The 19,804-nt window shown below is 55.3% G+C and overlaps 2 protein-coding genes across 2 annotated transcripts; both read right to left on the bottom strand.

Moving 5' to 3' along the window:
* Positions 1 to 2,880: 2,880 nt before the first annotated feature.
* REEP4 (receptor accessory protein 4) lies at positions 2,881 to 6,856 on the bottom strand. The gene is made up of 8 exons (XM_039243820.1): positions 6,360 to 6,856; positions 5,520 to 5,592; positions 5,074 to 5,150; positions 4,859 to 4,979; positions 4,322 to 4,435; positions 3,784 to 3,913; positions 3,473 to 3,627; positions 2,881 to 3,387 (listed from the first exon to the last, which is right to left on the bottom strand). Exons 1-8 carry the CDS (start codon positions 6,389 to 6,391, stop codon positions 3,322 to 3,324), a joined length of 768 nt encoding a protein of 255 aa, XP_039099751.1. The 5' UTR covers positions 6,392 to 6,856; the 3' UTR covers positions 2,881 to 3,321.
* Positions 6,857 to 10,130: 3,274 nt separating this feature from the next.
* Positions 10,131 to 18,440, bottom strand: LGI3 (leucine rich repeat LGI family member 3). The gene is made up of 8 exons (XM_039243730.1): positions 18,175 to 18,440; positions 17,122 to 17,193; positions 16,208 to 16,279; positions 15,791 to 15,862; positions 15,617 to 15,688; positions 14,688 to 14,857; positions 14,376 to 14,540; positions 10,131 to 12,298 (listed from the first exon to the last, which is right to left on the bottom strand). The coding sequence occupies exons 1-8, from the start codon at positions 18,378 to 18,380 to the stop codon at positions 11,481 to 11,483; spliced, it is 1,647 nt and encodes a 548-aa protein (XP_039099661.1). The 5' UTR covers positions 18,381 to 18,440; the 3' UTR covers positions 10,131 to 11,480.
* Positions 18,441 to 19,804: the final 1,364 nt, after the last annotated feature.

The following is a 19,804-nucleotide window of genomic DNA, read 5'->3' as shown; positions in this document are numbered from 1 at the left end:
ACAAGTGGACCTTCACCACTGAGCCACACACATACGACGATATTTCACTTTGGCTAAACCACCACTTGTTCCAGGCTGGGATTCAAAAGTGAGTAAGTTGCAAGTCTGTCCTTTATGAAGTCACAGTGAATGAGGGAGAAAATAGGATGTGCTCAAGGCAAAAACAGAGAGGTTCGTGTAAGAATAGCTATGGCAAGGGGCGCCTGGGTGGCTCAGTTGGTTAAGTGTCCGGCTTTGGCTCAGGTCATGATCTCACGGCTCTTGGGTTCAAGACCCACATCGGGCTCTGTGCTGACAGCTCAGAGCCTGGAGCCTGCTTCAGATTCTGTGTCACCTTCTCTCTCTCTGCTCCTCCCTTGTTCATGCTCGCTCTCGTTCTCGAAAATAAACATTAAAAATTAAAAAAAAAAAAAAAAAAAGAACAGCTATGGTGTGGTCTGGGTGACCAATCAACTCTAAGGAGGCAGGGGTGTGCGTGCTCACAGAGGGCTTCCTGGTGGTGTCTGAGTGGGGTCCTGGGGCACATAGGGAGAGGACAGACAGTTGGGTAGAGGAGGAAGATCACGTCAGGGGGAACAGCACGGAGCTATGGGGCAGTCTGGATGGATGGGGTGGGGATTACAAAGTCAGTCAGGTTTAGGGGAGGCCAGCTGGGGACGGACACACCCACACAGCCCATGGTGAGCCCAGGACCAGTGAGCTGGCCAGAGAGCAGGAACTCTAATAGCTTGAGGAGAGCTTGGCCAGTCAGGGAAGGCTTCCTGGAGAAAGCAGGTCTCCAAGGAAGGCTACAGGGAGCAGGGAAAGAAAGACCATTCAGAGGGCAGGAGAGTCATACAGCTGCAGCAAAGGTCTGGAGGCTGACATGGATGAAGGGGTGAACTTGAGCTTTCTGGAGTCAGAAAAGGCAGGAGCTGTGGGGAGCCAGGCTAGCAAGGAGGCTGGCGACGAGGGGGATGGAGGTGGAGATCTTGGGCCTGAAAAAGTGTCACCCTTAAAAGGGCTCAGGGGCCCAAAAGACTCTGCTGCCCACTCAAAGCCCTTCTAGGAATGAGGGCAGGTGAAGCTCCAGCTCCCATGAAAGCTCCCTCAACACCCCATAACTTCAGGCCTCCCCCTTCCTCTGAGGTTTTGTTTCATTGCCCATTCACCCCACATCCCTCTGTTTTGTTCCTCCAGTTCAGGAGTGTGGATCCTGCCATTCCGTGTCTACCACCACAACTTCTTGGCAAGCTTGCCTCAGAAGACAGGGGCGCCACCCACAGGCAGCATGACTGGGGACAAATTGCTTCACTTCTCCAAGTCTCTGTTTTTCCAACTGTGAAATGGGTCTAGCCCCTCCCTTCAGGCTTCTCAGGAGGATTCAAGGAAATCATCTCTATAAAATGCCCGGCCTGAGGCCAGGCACACAACTAATGTTTGCCATGCACTTGTCTCCTTCTTCTTGCCTCATTTACTTTAGTCCTGTACAGTGGTTCCGCATACTGACTCTGGAGCCAGGCTGCCTGTTTCAAAGCCTAATTCTGCCATGTATTAGCTGTGTGACCTCGGGCCAACCACTTGCCCTCTCAGTGTCTGTTTTCCTATTTGTAAAATGGATGTCATAATAATAGTACCTACCTCAGGAGATTGTCGTGAAGATGAAGTGAATGTGTGTTAGGGGCTTAGAGCAGCACCTGCTGTGGAGGCACATTCTAGGTGCTAGCCCTTCCTAGACAGTATCCTGAGTATTTTGAAACATGCCTGGTACCTGGGAGATGCTCAACAGAGATTTTTTTGAATGAAGAAATGAGGCAAAACTGTGATGCAAGGGAACGCGTAAATAGGAAGTCATTGAACACCAATATGTGAGGAGCTAAACCACCCCGACCGATTAAGTGCCTTCCCCAAATAAAACCCGGATAATCCCCACACCAAGAGTTAATCCACACTCCTCAGGTCACTCCGGGTTGCCACCCCATTTCCCTTCTTTCCACCCACCTCTTTGCTGAATCAAAAGCGGAAAGGAAGAGCAGGCATGCGGTGGGCTAGGGGAGCAGCCCTGGGACACCACAGTGAGACCAGCACCCAGGAGCAGGAGAGGGCCAAAGCCAGCCCTGACTACCCCAGGGATTAGAGGAGGAGATGGTATAGAGTGAGCTCTGGCAAAGAGCCTGGCTCTCAGAACAGGGGAGACTCCATGGATGGGACAGACAGGACGAATGACCACAAACAACAGGAAGGAACAGCAGAAAGGGCCATTGGAGGCCAGGACAGAATTCTGCATCGTCTCTCCAGCCAGCCAGCCAGCCAGCGGCCAGGCCCCTGTAGGGCAGGGCTCTGGCCAGCCTCCCAACCCCACCCTCCTTGACCTGGAAGCTAGGGGCAGCCTAGACCCTGGCAGCTGCTGCCCTCTTGCGGCCACTCCAAAGAGGTGCAATGCTCCCCACGTTATCCTGGGTGTTTACGGGAACTCAGTGTCCCCAGGGCTGCCTAGAGACCCCCTCAGGCCCATGGAGGAAACTGGCCTCCCCAGGCCTAATCTGTTTACAGCGCCAGCTAATCCCTATGGGATTACTGTGCTGCTCGAGCTCCCTCCACACCTCTGCTCCCATTGGCTTCTACTTCCCATCAAGGTCTAACCCCATCTCCTGATTGCAGTCATCTTAGACTCTGACCCCTCAGGCTGTTCCTCCCCCCCCCCAGCTCCCCTGTCCCCCATCTAGACAAGACAGTACTTACATCACAACTATATGTTAATGGCTACCTCCCCCAGAAGACTGAGCCCCTCTGGCAGTCTGTCTTTCCTTTGAGCCCCTTTCCTAGGCCTGGACTGGCCTGTAGCAGGCTGTTTAATAATATGTGCTGTGACAACCAGGAGTACAAACCAGGACAAACAGACCACTTTTATGTATTTATTTACCAAAACTTGCATAAACCTGACCTCATTCACCAATGTAAAACATACGAGGACACACACACACACACACACACACACACACACACACACGGCTTTGGAGGAGGCTGTCAAGTACTTTGAAGGACAGGAAGGAATGAACACAGCTGGGTGGACTTTTGGTTTCATTTGCAGAGGCTTGAAAAGGGCTCTGGTCCCACACACCAGGAAGGTAGAAGGATGAGAAAGGCAATAAATAGAATCCTGGGCCCAGCCTGCTTTGGTACCCCCAGAAGCACCTGGCCCTTAGCCAGCAGCAGGAGCCGAGGGGGGCAGAGCCTGAGCAGCTGGTGCAGGCAGGTCAGACATGCAGCCAGAGGTCCCCTCCAAACAGTGCCCGGTGCTCCACAAGGCAAGAGGTAAGACTGAGCCAGGCTCTAAAGACCCTAACTATTCATGTCTGAAGAAACAGTCTTTTTCCTCGTCCGAACCTTCAGTGAGCGCGAGGTGCCCTGGGGGAGAGAGCACACACAACTTGAGAGGTGTAGGCTAAGTACCTGGACAGCCCACCTCCCTTGCGCCTTCCGTGCTACTGACCTCCCGCACGGGCGGCTTCCTCTTGACCACACGCAGGCTCTGACTGCGGCCCAGAGGCTTTTCTCGGGGCCGGGCAGGTGGCTGGGGGACTGCCTCTGTGTCTGACCAACACTCATCCTCAGTGTCGCTGTCCTGCAGGCCGCCTGCCCTATACCCTGTATAGAGGAGAGGGAGGCCAGGGCGGCAAAGCTAGGCATTTCCATAGTCTGAAGGCCCAAGGCCAAGACAGACCTTCTTCTAACCCCTGGGAAATTCACAGCTTGCATGGAAGAGGCATTCCTTCCAGAACAGCTCTGAATCTGTCCACTTACCTATGGGCGGCCTGCGGCGAGGTATCTGGTCCTCCAGGTAGAGGGGATCATGGTGGGCAGGGGCATCAGGGATGGAGCGCAGGTCCTGCATGGAGAAGCTCCGCAGCCTTCCGGCCAGTGCACCCTGACTCTGTAAGCGATGGGGAGCCACTGCATTATCTGGAGGAATGGGCCAGGGGATCCTAGCAGGAAGGGGTCTGAGTCAGGGCAACTGCTCAGGGAAATCAAGGGCTGACCAGCAGGTAATCACTGGGGCATAGGCCTCAGAACTAAAAGCAACTCAGTAACCTTCTAGCCCTGTGCCTTTGTGGCACCACAGGAAACAAAGGCTCAGAGAGCAGGAGCAACCACTCATGGTCCATGTCCCAGCCAAGGAAGTCAACTTCCAGCTCCATGCTCCCGCCAACACCCCACCTGTCACCTCTCATCCTATTCCCTGGCATGGTCAGCTGCACTCTCGGCTCCCTGATAGAGAGCTGGACTCGTCCAAAAGGCACTGCGGTTGGGAGGACTGCTGGAGGGTTGGGGCTCAAGGCACCTTGGTGGCAGCCTGTACAGCGGCCGAAGCAGCAATGTTGAGGCCCCGTTTCCCAAAGCTGAGCACCGTCTCATAGCTGCGCTCCTTGGCCTGCACGATGCAAGTGTCAATCTCCTGTAGGGGGCAGGGAGGGGGGAGAGCTCAGGTGGACAGCTGGAGTCACTCCTCCTCTGCAGCCCCCAAAGAAGCCAGTATGTGCCATGCCTCCCTGCCCCCCCCCCCCACACCGTGCACTGGCAACCACACCAGGAGCAGACATTCCCACGCTTCAGTGAATGGCCATGCTCAGCCTCCTCCCACCAACCCGAACACAACTTCCAGCTGGTGCTTCACACCCTCAACTGCTCATTCACCTGTGCCCCCATCTGATTATCACAGAAGAGGAAGAAGGCTAGGTTCTGTCAAGGTTCCACAGCTGAAGGGCAGCAGGGTTCAGATTAGAATCGTGGTATCACCCAGCGTCCTGAATCCCATGTCCAGGGCTCTTTCCTCCACACCCACCCCTATGTTTCCCTCCCTGGCTCCCCCACAAGGTACCTTCTCATGACGGGATAAGGATGGGTGGACAAACTTTCGGTAAAGCAGGCTGGCCCCTTTGGTGTAGGGCGAGAGCAGCCATAGCACAAAGGCCATCTTGATCTCATAGTAGAAAGGGAACCTGTCAGAGCACCCGCGGGAGCAAGATCAGCTAGGGAGCCAGGCCGAGAGTGGGCCATCATTCCCCACAGCCCACAGACCGCCTGCATGCATACCAGGAAATGAAGATGTCTGTGAAGGTTTCCACTGCCATGAATAGTGCAAAGACTATCCAGTACATCATCCACCGCACCTGGGAGGGAGGGGGGTGTCAGAGGCCAACAGTTGAACCTGCAGAGCTGACTCCCCTGTCCCAGGCTGACCCAGAGATTCCAGAGAGCCTGTCCTACTGCATTCTCCTGGCACCTGGCTGGCCCTAGAGAGCTGCCTCTGAGAAACTGCCACTCATTCCTGTACCCACCCCCAAGAAGCTTCACCCACAAGATTCTGCATTGGCACCCTCAGAGCCTGCCCTCCAAACACACCCACCTGCTTATGCTCCTGGAGGAAGGGCTGGCCAGCTCAGACCGTTCCCACCTTGTCAAGGCCTACCATAACCCCCAAGGTTGTCTGTCATCCCATCCAACCTGAGCTAAGCCCTCCTGCCCACAGCCACACTCACATATTCACGTATGTTCTTGGTCTTCACAGCCTTGTAGGAAGCATAAGCTGGGTACAGCATCCCAAACAGCAGCCTAGAAAACAGAAGGGGAAAATGAGGGGCATCATATCCCTCTTGCCCCCCACCAGGTGGCCACTTCCCCGAAAGGTGTGAAGTGGCGAAGGCCTACCCTGTTCTTCTCGATCGGCTTGCACAACCTGTGCCTGAGTCAGTGCCCTGAAGGCCACCTCCCCACCCTGCTGTTTACAAACAGTCCAAGCCTGCCCAAGCCTGCACCAGTGGCCTATGGGTGCATGATTGAGCGGGGAGCACACACAGCAGGTGGGTGGGAAGCAGGCTTCTGAGCTGGTGAGAGGACCAGGCTGTCCCCTCCCATGGACACGCAATCAGGCCCAGGGCCACCAGACCTGGCACTGCCAGGCTGCAGACAGGGATCTTGGAGCCAGGTGCTGGAGTACTGAAAGGTGAGAGTAGGACAGAGTGGGGAGGCTGAGGCCAGGGTGGAGAGTCAGGTGACCACTCAGACGGAAGCAGGCACCTGAAATCTCCGCCCACAACGTGCCACAACGCCTTGATTGCCAAGGGGCTGCAGGCTGGTGTGAGGTTCTCCCACACTCCTGTCTGGAGTGTATGTGACTGCGGGAGGGGGTTCGCCATGAGCCAAGAAGGCTTTGGGAGTAGAGTGGAAGCACTGGTGCCCAATGCCACGCGTAGACCCGCAGGTCCGTTAACCCTTGCGGGCACTGAAAGCCCCTCTTTCTCACCAGACGTTCCCATTTTCCACCTCAAGGGCGGCCTGGCACCTGGAGGTAAAGGGGGTACGAAAGCGGCCATACTCACACCACCAGGCGACAGATCATCCAGGACACCATCCTGCAGCCTCAGGACGAAGGGAGAACCCCTACAAGAAGATGCCTAGAGGAAGGCTCACGCAGGGCTGGAATGGGGTAACCAGTGGAAGTGCGGGAACCAGAGGGGCGCTCCAGCTGCCCCTTGGCAGAGGCGGAGCCGGCCGCCCCCTAATGCTGCAGTGCGGGTAGCCTGAAGAATGGGGAGGCCCAGGGCGAGGAGGCACCGACTCGGAAGCCGGTAAGGGCGGGCGCGCTCTGCCGCCTCGCCGCGCTCCTTGGGCAGTTACGGCTCCGACCCGAACTTCCTGCTACGGAGAACTAGCTGTTCGACTCTCCTCGTGGCGCTGCTGCGTCCCAGGCCGCGGGTGGCGGTCACGGCCTTCGTTCGTTCGGGTCCTCGCAGTCTCAGTGCTCTCGGCCACCGGCTCCAGCTTCGGGGCGGAGTTTGCAACTCACTTGAAAGTTGCACGGAACCGGGCTCTGCCCAACCCCAGGTCTCCGGCGCTGGGCGCAGGCGCAGTGCGGCCCCGGAGGGGGCGGGACGAGGTCAGGGAGGCCAGGGGCCTGCCCCTTAAAGGGGCGATGCACCTCCTATTTGTGGATGGGGCCCGTAGAGTGAGTAGCCGCCCTAATGGCAATGATTAGAGGGTGGGAAACAGCAACAAAAAGGAGGGGAGAAGGAAAAGAAGGAAATTTGTTTTCTCAGAAAACTGGCTTCCTCCTTTTGCCTTGTCTTTTCCTTCTGTAAAATGGGAAAGGGTAGGAGATGGGTGCAGGACTCAGCTTCCAGGCTCATGCACGCGTGGAAGGAGGCTAGGCCTGGACAAATCTAGGTCTTGCCCCACTGGGTCAGGAGATGCGTGAGTGCCTCAAAGACGCTGAGTTGACCTAGAGCAAAAGCTGGAGGTAGTAGGGAGAGGGAATCTGAGGGGCTCAACACCCCTATGAGATTCACCCTGAAGAGCGGGCTTCAGGAGTTTACTTTTGAGTTACTTCTCCACAGCCCACCTACTTGGGTGGTTTGACCATAATGATTTGAGAGATTCTCGGCAGAGCCCCAAGCACCTGCTCCCCCATGCCTTCTTCACCAGAAACCTGAAATTCCCCCTGTTCCTGGGAGTCTAGAACACAAAAATCCCTGAGAACTTAATTATATCAACAATTGCCACTTTGTAGCAAATTTTTGTATGCAGGGTCTTGACCTTTACAAAGATCCTTTTTTTTTTTTTTTACCATGCAGGAAATACATTCCCTCTGGGATGAAAAGTAACGTCACCTGTGGCATTTGTTGCTGAATGATAATGTGTGGCTTATCAGTCTTTTGAGCTCAGGCCTGAAAGGGGAGAGGGAACAAAGCAGCTGGGGGGGGGTGGGGGGAGGTGCATATGGGGAAGAAGGTGGGAGCTCAAAAGAGACAGCAAAAGTTGTTGCCTCTAGAACTTTGTATATAGGATTGCACTCTTTGTACCTTTTCTGTGTAGCACCCCATTCCTCCTTCTGACAATGGGGACCTTGCCAGGTAGGGGACCCCTACCTGGACCTTGCGCTGCCTCCTCTCTGCTTTATAGGGCTGAGGTGAAGGAGACAGCAGAGTTCCCCAGAGCCAGGGAGGTGGACAACTTTGGCAGTTATTATTTTTTATTAGAGCCATAGTTAACACCCACCACCTATGGAAAGGATGGAATAGGTAATGATGGGGGCCAGGGAAAGGAGGCTTCCTGGGAATAAATAAACTCGTGGTAATTATGTACTCTTAATTACTATCATCAATTTTATTGGTGTTGCTGGGTGTGAGAGCTAGCAGTGAAACTGACCCACGGGAGAAACTCCCCTGAGGCCTGCTCTTCCCATCTAACCACCCCCTCACCTTGGGCCTTGCTCCCACCCAATGTTGGAAGGACAAGAGATGCCAAGGGCTAGGATCCCACCATCCATCTCTAGGCACAGACCTTGTGATTGAGGTGAAAATTGAGGCTACTCAAGGAGACATATCTTTGTCTCCTTGGAGCAGAAGGATGGGACAGACTCAATAGGGGGCCAGCTCAGAAGGAGCAAGGAGGTTGCAGAAGAGGGAAGGGACACCTATTCCCCTGGAGGAAAGGGTGCTAGGCTGACTGTGTGCATGTGCACCTTAGGTCTTTTGGTACCTGTGACAGAACCAACTCCTCCCCAGTTGCCTTCCAGAGTCACCTGACCTGACCTCAGCATCTACCCCCACTTGTTGGCAAAGAGCTCTCCTGTACCCACTTTAAGGCTACCCAGCTGGGAAGGCCTCTTACTCGGAGACTCCTGGTCCTGTTAACTGTGCTTAGGAAATCTAAGAGACATCAGAGGTCTGCTCCCAAGAGCAGGACTCAGCACGGAGGGGTGTGTGGCTGGGAGCTGAGGGGTGTCATCCTTCTTGGCTTTGGCAGAGTGAGTGGACTCTGCCTCCCACAGCCTTTGGTCATGAGATGTTGACACAGTCACCCAGATACACTGGATTGCTAAGCAACTCTCTGGACACACAGATGACCCCAGGGCAGGTGACCAGGCAGACATACAGCAGAAAGCTGGGCATTCAGGGAGAGAAGTGTCTCCCACCCCTAGAAGGAGTCCTGGGGGGAAGCGACAGTCAGAATGTTTATCTTTCTGCTGGGCAACAGAGTGCCAATGTGTCTGAGAGACTCAACCCACTTTCCCTGGCAACTTCTCCCTGGCACAGCGTGAGGGTCCATTCCCTGTTTGAAAAAGCACAACAGGAATTCCCAGGACAGTGCAGCTGGGCATCCCAAGGGGCACCTGCTAAGCCAAGAACACATGAATGTGGTTTGAAGAGGTGGAAACCCAGACATGTCACCTGTGAGACTCTCCATTGTGAGGAGTGGTCAGGGGCAGGCTTGGCTGGGCATCTGAGGCTATGGGTAAGACATAGGGCACAGGGGCTCTGAGACTGATGGCTAGGGAACCCTCAGCCACAGACAGCAGTTCTTCCCAAAGATCAAACTTCTTTCCCACCAAGCACCCTTCTCTGAGCCACCTCTGTATCTCATATAGTCCTAAAAACCAATACAAATCATAGTTCTGTGACAGACACACTATTCCAAGGGCCTTTCATATGTTAATGTATTATATATTTAATGCATTTACATTTCACACTAACCCTGTCAGGTAGGTATCTCAATTATCCACCTTTTATAGATGAGAAAACTGAGATACAAATAGGCTAAGTGGTTTGAGGCCACCCCTGCTAGTAAGTGGCAGAATCAAGAACTGACAGAGTAGGTTTTACTATCTACTTTACAGAAGGAGAAATCAAAGGCCAGGGAAATCAGTCAACTTTCGTGAAATCTTATACCCAGGGCAAGGGCTGGCAGCAATGGAGGGAGGGGAGAGGAGTGGAGAGGGACTGCTGAGTTTGTCTTTGGCCATGTTGGTTGGAGTTGGCCTAACAGAGGGACTGACTTCAGTCTCAGTGAGCCCCAAGACTGTGAGCTCCAGGAAGAAACACCTGGGTCATGAGTCAGCGACAGGTGGTGGAGACTCGTCACACTTGCTCTGCATCTGAGTGTCATCACCATGAACTCCTGACCCCAGAACCAGCTGACCTTAGGGTGCTCACTCGCTCCTCCAAGGGAAGAGAAGGTAGAAGAAGGGAGTCTGAATGCTAATGTTCCACCTGACCCCCTGTGAACAGCAGGGACAGAGAGCAGAGCCCTGGCCTGTTCTCAATGAAACAGCTACCACTGACCATAGCCATTGGACGCCTGAGAGCCAGCGATGGGGTGGGAAATTTTTATTTGCAGCAGTGAGTCATAACATTGCCCCCAAGTGCCCCTCAGCATCTTGTCACCAGCAGGCCCTCACATAGCCTGGGCACAGGGTGGTTTCCCCACCCCATCCATGCCTTCTCCACCAGCCTCCATCTCAGAACTGTCTATTCGCAGCATACAGCAGAGGGCAGCAGAAGCTTGGCTCCCAGGTGCTGCTCCCACAAGACCCTCACCCTCTCCACCACTCAGCTTGTATTAAAAGGCAACGCACCTGGGGCCTGCCTCTGTGGACTGGAGAGGTCCCGGTATCCCCAGGATGCTCTCTGGCACCCACCCAGTTGGCTCATGTTTGCAGTGTCCCTGGCTCAGCCAGCTCTTGGACCCACCTAAAGGAGCCTACACAGCTCAAGGTCCAATCCCAAAGGTGGGGCTGAATGACAGGGTGGTCTGAAGCTTCGGCAGCTATAGTAAAGAAAAGCTGAAAGGCTTTTATCTGGGTGGTCTTCTGTCCACAGGTGAGCAGGATTCAGGATCAGAGCAGGAAACCCCAGTAAGAACAGAGAGCCCTAAGAAGAGGTCAGGGTCTTCTGTTGTTATTGCTTTGGGCAAAGGGGCTTTGTCCCCAGGAGATCAGGCTGGTGCCCAGAGGCTGGCACCACCATTCCCATCCTTATCAGCTATAGGGTGGGCACACCAGGGATGAGCAGAGGAGGGCAGGTACTGTGTGTCTTCTCCAAGAAGAGAGGCAAGGTGATGAAAGAGCCTCTCTAGGCAGCACTGTACCTGCATGTATGCACACAGAAATGGGAGTGTCAACAGGTGTGTGCGCGTGTGTCCGTGTGTGCATGCAGAAGGAGTACAGCATGGGTGAGCGAGCCCAGCAGTGTGAAGGATGTGGCTGTGGGCTGCAGGGTGAAGCACGAATAGGTAAACAGACACCTGGAGCACCAGCAGGAGAGACCAGAGAATGGGAAGGATTTGCTGAAAAACAGGGGTGGGTGGTGGCTCTGCCCCCCCTTCCCCTACTCCTTCCCTGGGGCCAGAGCATGGGGAAAGCAGCACATCAAGGGAGGCCTTCGGGTGGGGGATGGGGCCGACAAGTGTCCACGTATGAGAGGGCACAGGGCTGCTGGGTTGCCTGGTGCATATACAAGTCTTCATGCTGATTATGACTAGTGGCTCCCCTGGGCCAGTCCACAGTGTGCGCCCATGCTCATAGGGGGTGCACAGGGTGTACGTGAGGGCATGTATGCAGGTTGGCTACATGTGTCTTCACACGGGCACACATGCTGCTCACACAGAGACTTCTGTTCAGCCTCCAGTGGCCGCCCGAGGAACCCAGAGGCCTCGGCAGCCCTCTAGGCACTGAGATCCACCACTATGTGTCGGTACACAAGCGTCTGTCCCTTGAAGCTGGGGGCTAGGAGCAGCTGGGCATCCCCAGCAGGCATGTAGCAGAAGGCCCGAGGGGCCTGCACGGCCAGCTCCTGGAACCGCACAAACTTTTGGCGCCCCTCATCCCACTGGTAGATCTGCGTAAAGGAGAAGTCGCTGCCCAGCGCCAGGTAGCGGCGGCCACCCACGAGGAAGGGCTGCATGGCCAGTGAGCCTCTGGAGGGCAGGGCCTGCACTTCAGAGAAGCGGGTGCCCTCCCAGCGCAGGATCTTGGAGTCACCGATGTAGCGGCTGAGACACAGGTAGCTGTCCCGCCCGGCACGGAAGTGTTTCACAGCCTGGGCATCGGGCACCTGGGTCACCTCACCCTGGGCCACAAACTGCTTCTGGGTGCGACTCCACTGATAGATGACAGGTGCCTGGGAGCTACTAGACACAATCAACCGTGGCTTGCCCTCGCCATCTACAAACTCCAGGTCAGTGTCACGGTGCCAGGCATGCAGGGCCTGGTGGGAGTAGAAGCCATTCTGGTGCCAGCGGTAGAGGCTGGTGGCACCTGCTTTGGAGCTGTCAGCCACAGCAAAGTACCAATCGCCGTCGATGCGGAAAGCCTCTAGGTCGTTGGGCTTGCGCACGCGCTGTGGGTCGATATCCTGCAGCTTGGTAAAGCGTGTGGTGTTGGGGTCCCAGTGGTAAATGTAAGATCCACCAAACAGCTGGGCCACCACCATGTACAGCTGGCTGTCTACCACCATTGGCTTGCAGTGCACCGCTGAGGGGGCTGCCAGGGTGGAAGGAAGCAGCATGAGGCAGCGTCAGGCAGCCACAGGCCCCCGGCCCATGCCATGCCCTCAGGAAAGGGGGTCAGTCCCCTCCAATTCTGGGCCAGAACTAAGGCTCTCCACTAGGGTATCTCTCCCCATGGTGTTCACCCACTTTTCACAGCTAATAATCTGTCTCAGCATCACTGTTCCTCTGCCCTTGTGCCCAGGGTTTAAATATAAGCTGACACTGAGCACAGAATAGGTATCCCCAGATATCAACCAGTTGTTTATCCATAATGTCATTATTGAATTTTTATTGTGCGAAGTCACTGTGCCAAGTGTGAACACAGTTCCTTAATTAATCGCCCTGAAACGGAGCCTATTCTTTTGCCCAGAAGCAGGCTCAGAGTCTAAGTGGCTTGCCCAAAGCTACCTGGCTGACCAGATGCCAGTCAGGGGAAGGAGGAAGAGTCGGAGCCTGTCCACAGCCTGGTGATAGAGCCAAGGTATAGAAAATGACAGCTTGAGGTTTGGATAGTTGCGTATGAAAATACATTCTCCTGAGAACTCCCACTTTTGAAAGGGCCTTTATGTATGAGGATGTCCACACAAATGTACTTTTGCTCAACAACCAGACCCCTTCTCAGGCACCCAAAACACGTGGGGCCACACTTTACCTGTCTGGTGTCTCCAGTCTTCACCTCTCCTCCTTCCCAGCAATGTTTCCCCCACTCTCCTCCTCCCCACCTCTCCCCCCAAGAAAGCCCATGCTGAGCCCCAGGCTCTGGCAGTCACCCCCGAATCCCTTCCACAGCCTTGGTGCACTTGCCCAGACACTGAAGATTCCCCCAGCACCCGAGCTGCAGCTCAGACCCTCCCTGCCCACACACCCAAAGGCACCTCACTCTCCAGCTGACCATGACTGAGCACATATGTGCCCCCAAACGTGGTCCTCCTTCCTCTCTGCGTTCTCAGCTTCAGTTTGTGGCTCCACCCAGTACCCACCTCCAGAAATCCAGAGCCATCCCCAACACGCCCCTGTCCATCACTCACCCACAACTGATTAGTCCTGAGTCCTGTCAATCCTCCCTTCTGCTTTCTAATACAGTTTGTGTAGGATTGCTGTTATTCTTCCATGAATGTTTTATAGAATTTATCAGGGAGACCATCTGGCTCTGGAATCTCCTTTTGGGGGAAGTTTTGTCTTGTTTTGTTTTGTTTTTAATAAGGACTTTAAGTTCTTTTAGAGATACAGAGCAATTTAAATTTTGTTTCATCTTGTGTCAGTTCTCTTCTCCTTTCTAAATATCTCTCTCTGCCCCCACGGCTATTGCCCCAGTCCAGGCTCCAGCAGATCCCCCTAATAGTGTGCCCACATGACTCAGCCCATGCCAAGCCACTCTCCATGCCACATACAGAGAGAGTGTTCCAAAATACAGGTTGAATTGGTTCACATGCTCTGCTCAAAACCTGTCCACGACCCTCTCTTGGGTCTCATCTGCCTCTTTCTACTTGGAACCATATGGTATAGTCATATGAGCTGCTTGTGGTTTACACATGTACACCTTCATACACTAAACTGTTGCACACCTTGAATTTGCTCATGTCGTTCTCTCTGCCAGAACACCCTTTCCACATTTTTTCTCTGAGCTAGGTGTCCCTCAGCCTTCTAGACTCTGCTCAAATTCAGTGGATCCCAAACTGAGCTCACTAGCCACTCCTATCTCCTCCTTGGTTTACCAGCCCCACCCAGTTACTTAAGCCAGGCACTTAGGCATCACCTCTGACTCCCTTCCCTCATCTTCAAGACAGCTCAGGCATCCCCTCTACCAGGAAGCCTTCCTTGATTGTCCAGGGTACACTCTGTGGTCCCAGAGCATCAGTTACATATGTCCCTCCTCACACCCATCTATTATATGGATGTTATCTATGTATATATTGGCCTCTCTCCCAAAGACTGGAAAGTTATTATGGGCAGAGACCAAGTCTCATCTATCCCTCTACCTATAGGAACTCACCGGAGAGGAACAATGAAGCCCATCCCCTCCCCAACCCCTAACAGTGGGGCCAGCACAGCCAGACTGGGGGCAGTACCTGGGATTCTATCATAATCTCGAAGCTGCCGTTCAACATAGTCCCACTTGAGGACAGTGCAAGCGCTGGCACCTGGCTGGGCCAGTGCCAAGTAGAGGTCGCTGGAGTAAAGGAAGGGCTCGGCTGACACTGCTGGGAAGGGCAGCGTCTGGTACAGCACAAAATCTGCGGGGACAAGAGGTGAGGGGTGGGGAGAAGAAGAGTAAGAGCTTGTTGGGTGATAAGGTTGCTGGATTGCAAGGCTAGCGTCGGGGGTGGTGCTGGCAGTGCCTGTGCAGCTGCCCTGGGGAGGGCTGCTGGGGGCACTCCTACCCGTGGTGATGCAGTCGAACTCCCGCAGTGGCAAATCCTGCACCTTGTGCTCTTGGAATCGGGGCGGGCTGGCACAATAGATGGGAGCCACCGTGGTGTTGGTGTGCGCCAGCCACTCCACCAGCCACTTCACCTTGCAGTCACAGTTGAGTGAGTTGCCCCGCAGGTCCCTGGATCATGAGGGTGATGGAGGGAACACAGAGAGGAACAGGCTCCCAGCTGTTCTGCCCACCCAGGCTCCCTGGGTTTTTAGAAGTAGGTATAATCAAGGCCACTGCTGCTTGCTCACGCCGCATCTTTGCACAGATTAGAGAAAGGTTCCCCTGGGGGTAGGTGCACCCCTGTGGACACGTGCTTGGCCAGTGGAGTGGGGGGTGAGTTTTAGTCCCTACTTGCCTCCTAGGTCAGGGGCCTTTTGCAGTGTAGAACCTGCACAACTATGTTGCATCTCAGTTCCTCCAGAACTTCCGCAATCCTGGGTTGGTTTTCTTCTTGTGTAAATACTGATTAATGACTGTGGCTATGCTATAGGCTTCAGTGAAGGTTCAAATCAAACATATATTTAAAAAGCACATGTTTAGGGCGCCTGGATGGCTCAGTGGGTTAAGCACCTGACTCTTGGTTTCAGCTCAGGTCATGATCTCATGGTTTGTGGGATTGAGACCCACTGACAGCACAGAGCCTGCTTGGGATTCTCTCTCTCCCTCTCTCTCTGCCCCTCCCCCCTCAAAATAAATAAACTTAAAAAAAAAAACCGTATACACATATTGCTTCATGTGTATCAACATAGCCTTCTAGGAAGCATCCCCAAACCCAAGGCCTCCCAGCCTCTCAAGACCTCATGATCTTCCCAATTCTGGCTCCCACACCACTCCCTCCAGGGATGTGCCCTCTGTGGCATTGTCCAAAGAAATAGGGCTCAGCCTTACAAGTCACTCAGGATGTCCAGGGGCCGAAAGATGTCTCTAGGCAGTGTTTGCAGGTTATTGTTGGCCAGCGACCTGCAACAGAGACCCTGAGTCACCTGAAGATTGTACCTAAGGCCCTAGGCCACAGGAGAGGAAGCCTTTGGGCCTGTGTGCATATGTACATGATATACTCACAGGTGTGTCAAAGACTTGAGTCCTCTGAAGGTAAACTTGGATAGTGCCCAGATGTCATTGTTCTCAATGAAGCTGGAGAAAATGAGAACTTGTCTTAGATGCCACCCAACATCCCAGACCCCCAACCAGCTATTTGCCTCTGTTCCATCCAGATTCCTGCCCATGGTCCTAAGACAGGCTTCCATTCTGATTCCGGATACATTAAGCCTGTGGTGACAGGGCATGCAGGCAGGATGGTTTAGGCAGAGGGATGGATGAAATGACCCTCTGCTCGGGTCCTGTGGTCAGAGGATGCAAGGGCTCTCCACTCCCCCCATCTTCCCTGAGCCTTCCTCATTCAACCTCCCCTCTTAGCCCACGCAGGTCCCGGCTCCCTCCTCCCTTCTAGTTCCCATTTCTGGCTTCCTTGCTACACACAGGTACTGCAGGTGTGACAGTCCTGTGAAGGCGTTGTCTCCAATCAGAGTAAACTTGTTGGAGTTGAGTAACCTGGAGAGACAGAGGGAGAATTAGAGCTCCTAAGGGTGTGCCCACTGTGCCAGCCCCCAGCCGGCTGCCTCACCCTGGGGCTTCCTCACGGTCTGGCTGCCCTGCCATCCCACCTCGTGACCAGCCGGGAGCCCCAGAGCAGCCCAGCAGCGAGACCAGCCAGGAGCCTGTTCTGGTCCCAGAAGCTTCTTCGAGGGTAGAAACCACCAGGGGCAGATCTCGCCGGCCAGGTTGGGTCCTTCCCCATTGCATCCTTCCTGTCTCCGTTACCACTCTCTGCCTCCCACCCTCACCCCAGCTCACTCTGTCCCCCTCAGACTGGTGGTATGTTTGAGGATAACCCACAGTGAAAAGGAGTGGGGTAACTCACAGGCGCCCTTTCATGCAACTGGGGCTCCAAACAGAAACAGCCCCCTGTCACACTTCCACACCCTCTCTTCCCTCCCTTTCAACCCCCACTCGTTCTTCAAATCCTGGTTTCTGGGATCAGCGGTCTCTATGATGACCCCTCTCCCCTGCAGGTCCATCCTCTGGCACCAGCCCCAGTTACTGCCCCCAGTTCCTTTGGGTCTCCAGAGGAGGCAAGTCCATTCCTAACTGGGCCCCAAATACCCACTCTTGGCTTTTGCAGGCAACCCCCACCTTCCTTCTCCCCACTGCCGCTCCCTGCACCCTTCCCGACTCTATGCTGCTGCACCTTCTGTGGCTAGCCCATCCAGCAAAAGTAAGGGCCACCTGCATCTTAAATGGCTAGATGCATTTGCACCCCTCCCCGCAGCCCAGGGTAGGCCCCTTCCACTGCCCTACCCCCTACCCGCCCTTCCTCAAGGCCCTGTCCGTACAGGAACTGCAGCAGTGGCAGGTGGGAAAACGCTCCATCCTGGATCTCTGAGAAGGCAGCATTCACCAGCGTCCTGCAGAGGACACCTGAGTCAGTACTGTGGAGATTTTGCAGGGACTGGGGGGGGGGGGGGGGGGGGGGGGGGGGGGGGGGGGGGGGGGGGGGGGGGGGGGGGGGGGGGGGGGGGGGGGGGGGGGGGGGGCGTGCGGAGGAGGGCGGGGCTCACAAGGTGAATAGGGCAATGGTTCTGTGCTTGCCCTGGAAAACGCCCATTTCACCCGCCTGGGTCCCCTCCACCTAGGGCTATCTTTCTTCTCCCCCCATAAACTCATTACCTTCCATCTCAGTATCCTCCCCTACTGCCTCCCTGAACACCAGTGGCCCCAGGCTCAGCTTCCACTTCAGCCAAAAGAAGGTTTCATTACCCACAACTTCAAGATCATTCAAACACCCACAGTGTGCTCGGTAGGTGCTGTGGAGGGATGGGGCCCTGGGATGGGGGTGGGGGATTAGCATCCTGCTCTCAAGGACCACAGCCCATCCAGTCTCTGAGGCCACTTACTGCAAGTGACGGGCTGGCTGGCCCAGTGCAGGGTGGATGGGAGACCAGTGGCAGGCGTCCCTCCCCTGACAGGGCACTGTGTGGGTGTATCTCACATCTGCCCCTCCCCCCGCTTCCACCCTCCCTCCCCCCACAAAAAGCCTTTCTGCCCTTGGTGTGACATCACAGGCAGGGGCCCACATGCTCTTGTAAACAACCCCTCCCCCCATGTTCAGAGCCCTGCACACAGTAGGTCTCATTGATGCTGCTGGTGGTGATGATTCATTCTTGGCCATAAACTCCTGTTGTCCCCAGCCATGGCTGCTGAGCCTGCATGACTACAGAACTCCCAACCTGGATGACGCCTTGAATCTCCAGTCCTGAGGACCCCTGGAGACCTCCTGCTCCCCACACTTTGTAGAGGGGGAGCAAGGGTTTTCCCATCCACTCCCAGAGCGGCTCTTGCCTTCCTCCCTCTCTCAGCTCCCCCACCTCAGAAGCCAGGACACTCACAGAGAGATGACCTCGGAGGGCAGGTTCCTGGGCACTGCCTTAGAATCCACGCAGAAGGCGGTGTCCCTGGTGCAGGAACAGCTGGGCGGGCAGGGGGGCGTCTTGGGGGGCCTCTTGGCACTGACTTGCAGCATCAGGCAGAAGCCGAGCGTGGACAGCGCCAGCAGCCGGAGCCCGGAGCCCCGCCTGGCCCGCAGCCCCGCCATGCTGACTGCAAGCAAGCTCTCCCTCGGGCCACCGGCCGCAGCCCCCGCCCCGCGGCTCTCCGCCACCCGGCGCGGGCTGGCACCCCCCGGCCACCGCCGCCGCCGCGGCCACCGCCGCCGCCGCCGCCGGCAGCCGCTGCCGCAGCTAGGCGCCCGGCTGCCCGCTGCGGAGAGTCGAGTCCTCCAGCCCTCGGCCGCGGGCTCCGTCCCCTCCCCTGCTCGTTCTCGCGAGCCGGCCTGGGAGAGCTGCGCGGGCCCGGAGGCCGAGCGAGGGAGGACCGGCGGGGGTGGACGCGGACTGCGGCGGGGGCGCGCGCAGGGCGGAGGGGGGCGGCGGGGGGGAGTCCCGGGCTGGGAGTAGCCAAAGAAAGAAGTGGTTGTGGCCCTGGCCGCTGTGTGCACTACCGGCGGTCTCTGGGGCCATCTGCTTGCGTTTCTGGCACCCAGAGCGTCTGTCGTGAGAACAGGTGTGCGAGGTATACATGTGCATCCTATGATGGCATGACTGTGCCCGCTTACACACCTGCCTCTGCACGGGCACGTGCACACAGGCGCATATTCCCTCGTGCGGGCATTTCTGCATTGTGAATCCACGTGCTCTGTATGCCTGGATATCTGTCGTGACCCTTAGGGGACACATCCTCTAAACAGGAGTTCATGGGTGTGTCATAAGCGCCGTGTATGTGCATCTGTGTTCACATGTGTTTCCAAGAGCCACTGAACAGAATGCGCCTGTGTGTCTCTGTGGGAAAAGAGACACTGAGTTTGAGTGGGAGTGTGTGGAATTCTGGAACATATCTCACTATCCAACCACAGACTGTGGAAGCTGGGAAGAGCCTTGGATGTTTTCCAGTCCAGCTCTTTGTCACAAATGAGGAAACTGAGGCCCAAACTAGGAGGAAACCAGCCAAGCTTTCCACAGTAGATGTCACATCCACTGTGTGCTGTGTACTCTAGGTATGTGATCCTTCCAACCTTTTGAGGATGATAGGAAGCCCACCCTTGACAGGTAAGAGGAGTGAGGCTGATAGCACCTGAAGAAAGCAACAGAACAGGGATTTCAACCCACCAGTGCCCAACGCCAAAGTTCACAGTTGTACTTTTATACCAAGAGTCTTCAAAGTGTGGTCCAGGGAGTCCAGGGGGCCTTGAGAACCTTCCGGGAAGTCGCTGAGGTCAAAACAATTGTCCTAATAATATTAAAACATAATCTTACCTTTTCACTTTCATGCTCTCACAAAAGTATCCTGGAATTTTCTAGAGGCTACGTGATATATCTTCTATTAAGTCAGAGATTAGGGGCACTTGGGTGGCTCAGTTGGTTGAGCATCCAACTTTGGCTCAGGTCATGATCTCACAGTTCATGATTCGAGGCCCATGTTAGGCTCTGTGCTGACATCTCAGAGTCTGGAGCTTGCTTCAGA

The sequence above is a fragment of the Hyaena hyaena genome, unplaced genomic scaffold, assembly GCF_003009895.1.
Source record: "Hyaena hyaena isolate Hyena2069 unplaced genomic scaffold, ASM300989v1 scaffold_230, whole genome shotgun sequence".
NCBI classification, from domain to species: domain Eukaryota; kingdom Metazoa; phylum Chordata; class Mammalia; order Carnivora; family Hyaenidae; genus Hyaena; species Hyaena hyaena.
Note: the sequence above shows the minus strand (reverse complement) of the source record. Positions and strands in the feature narration are given on the sequence as shown.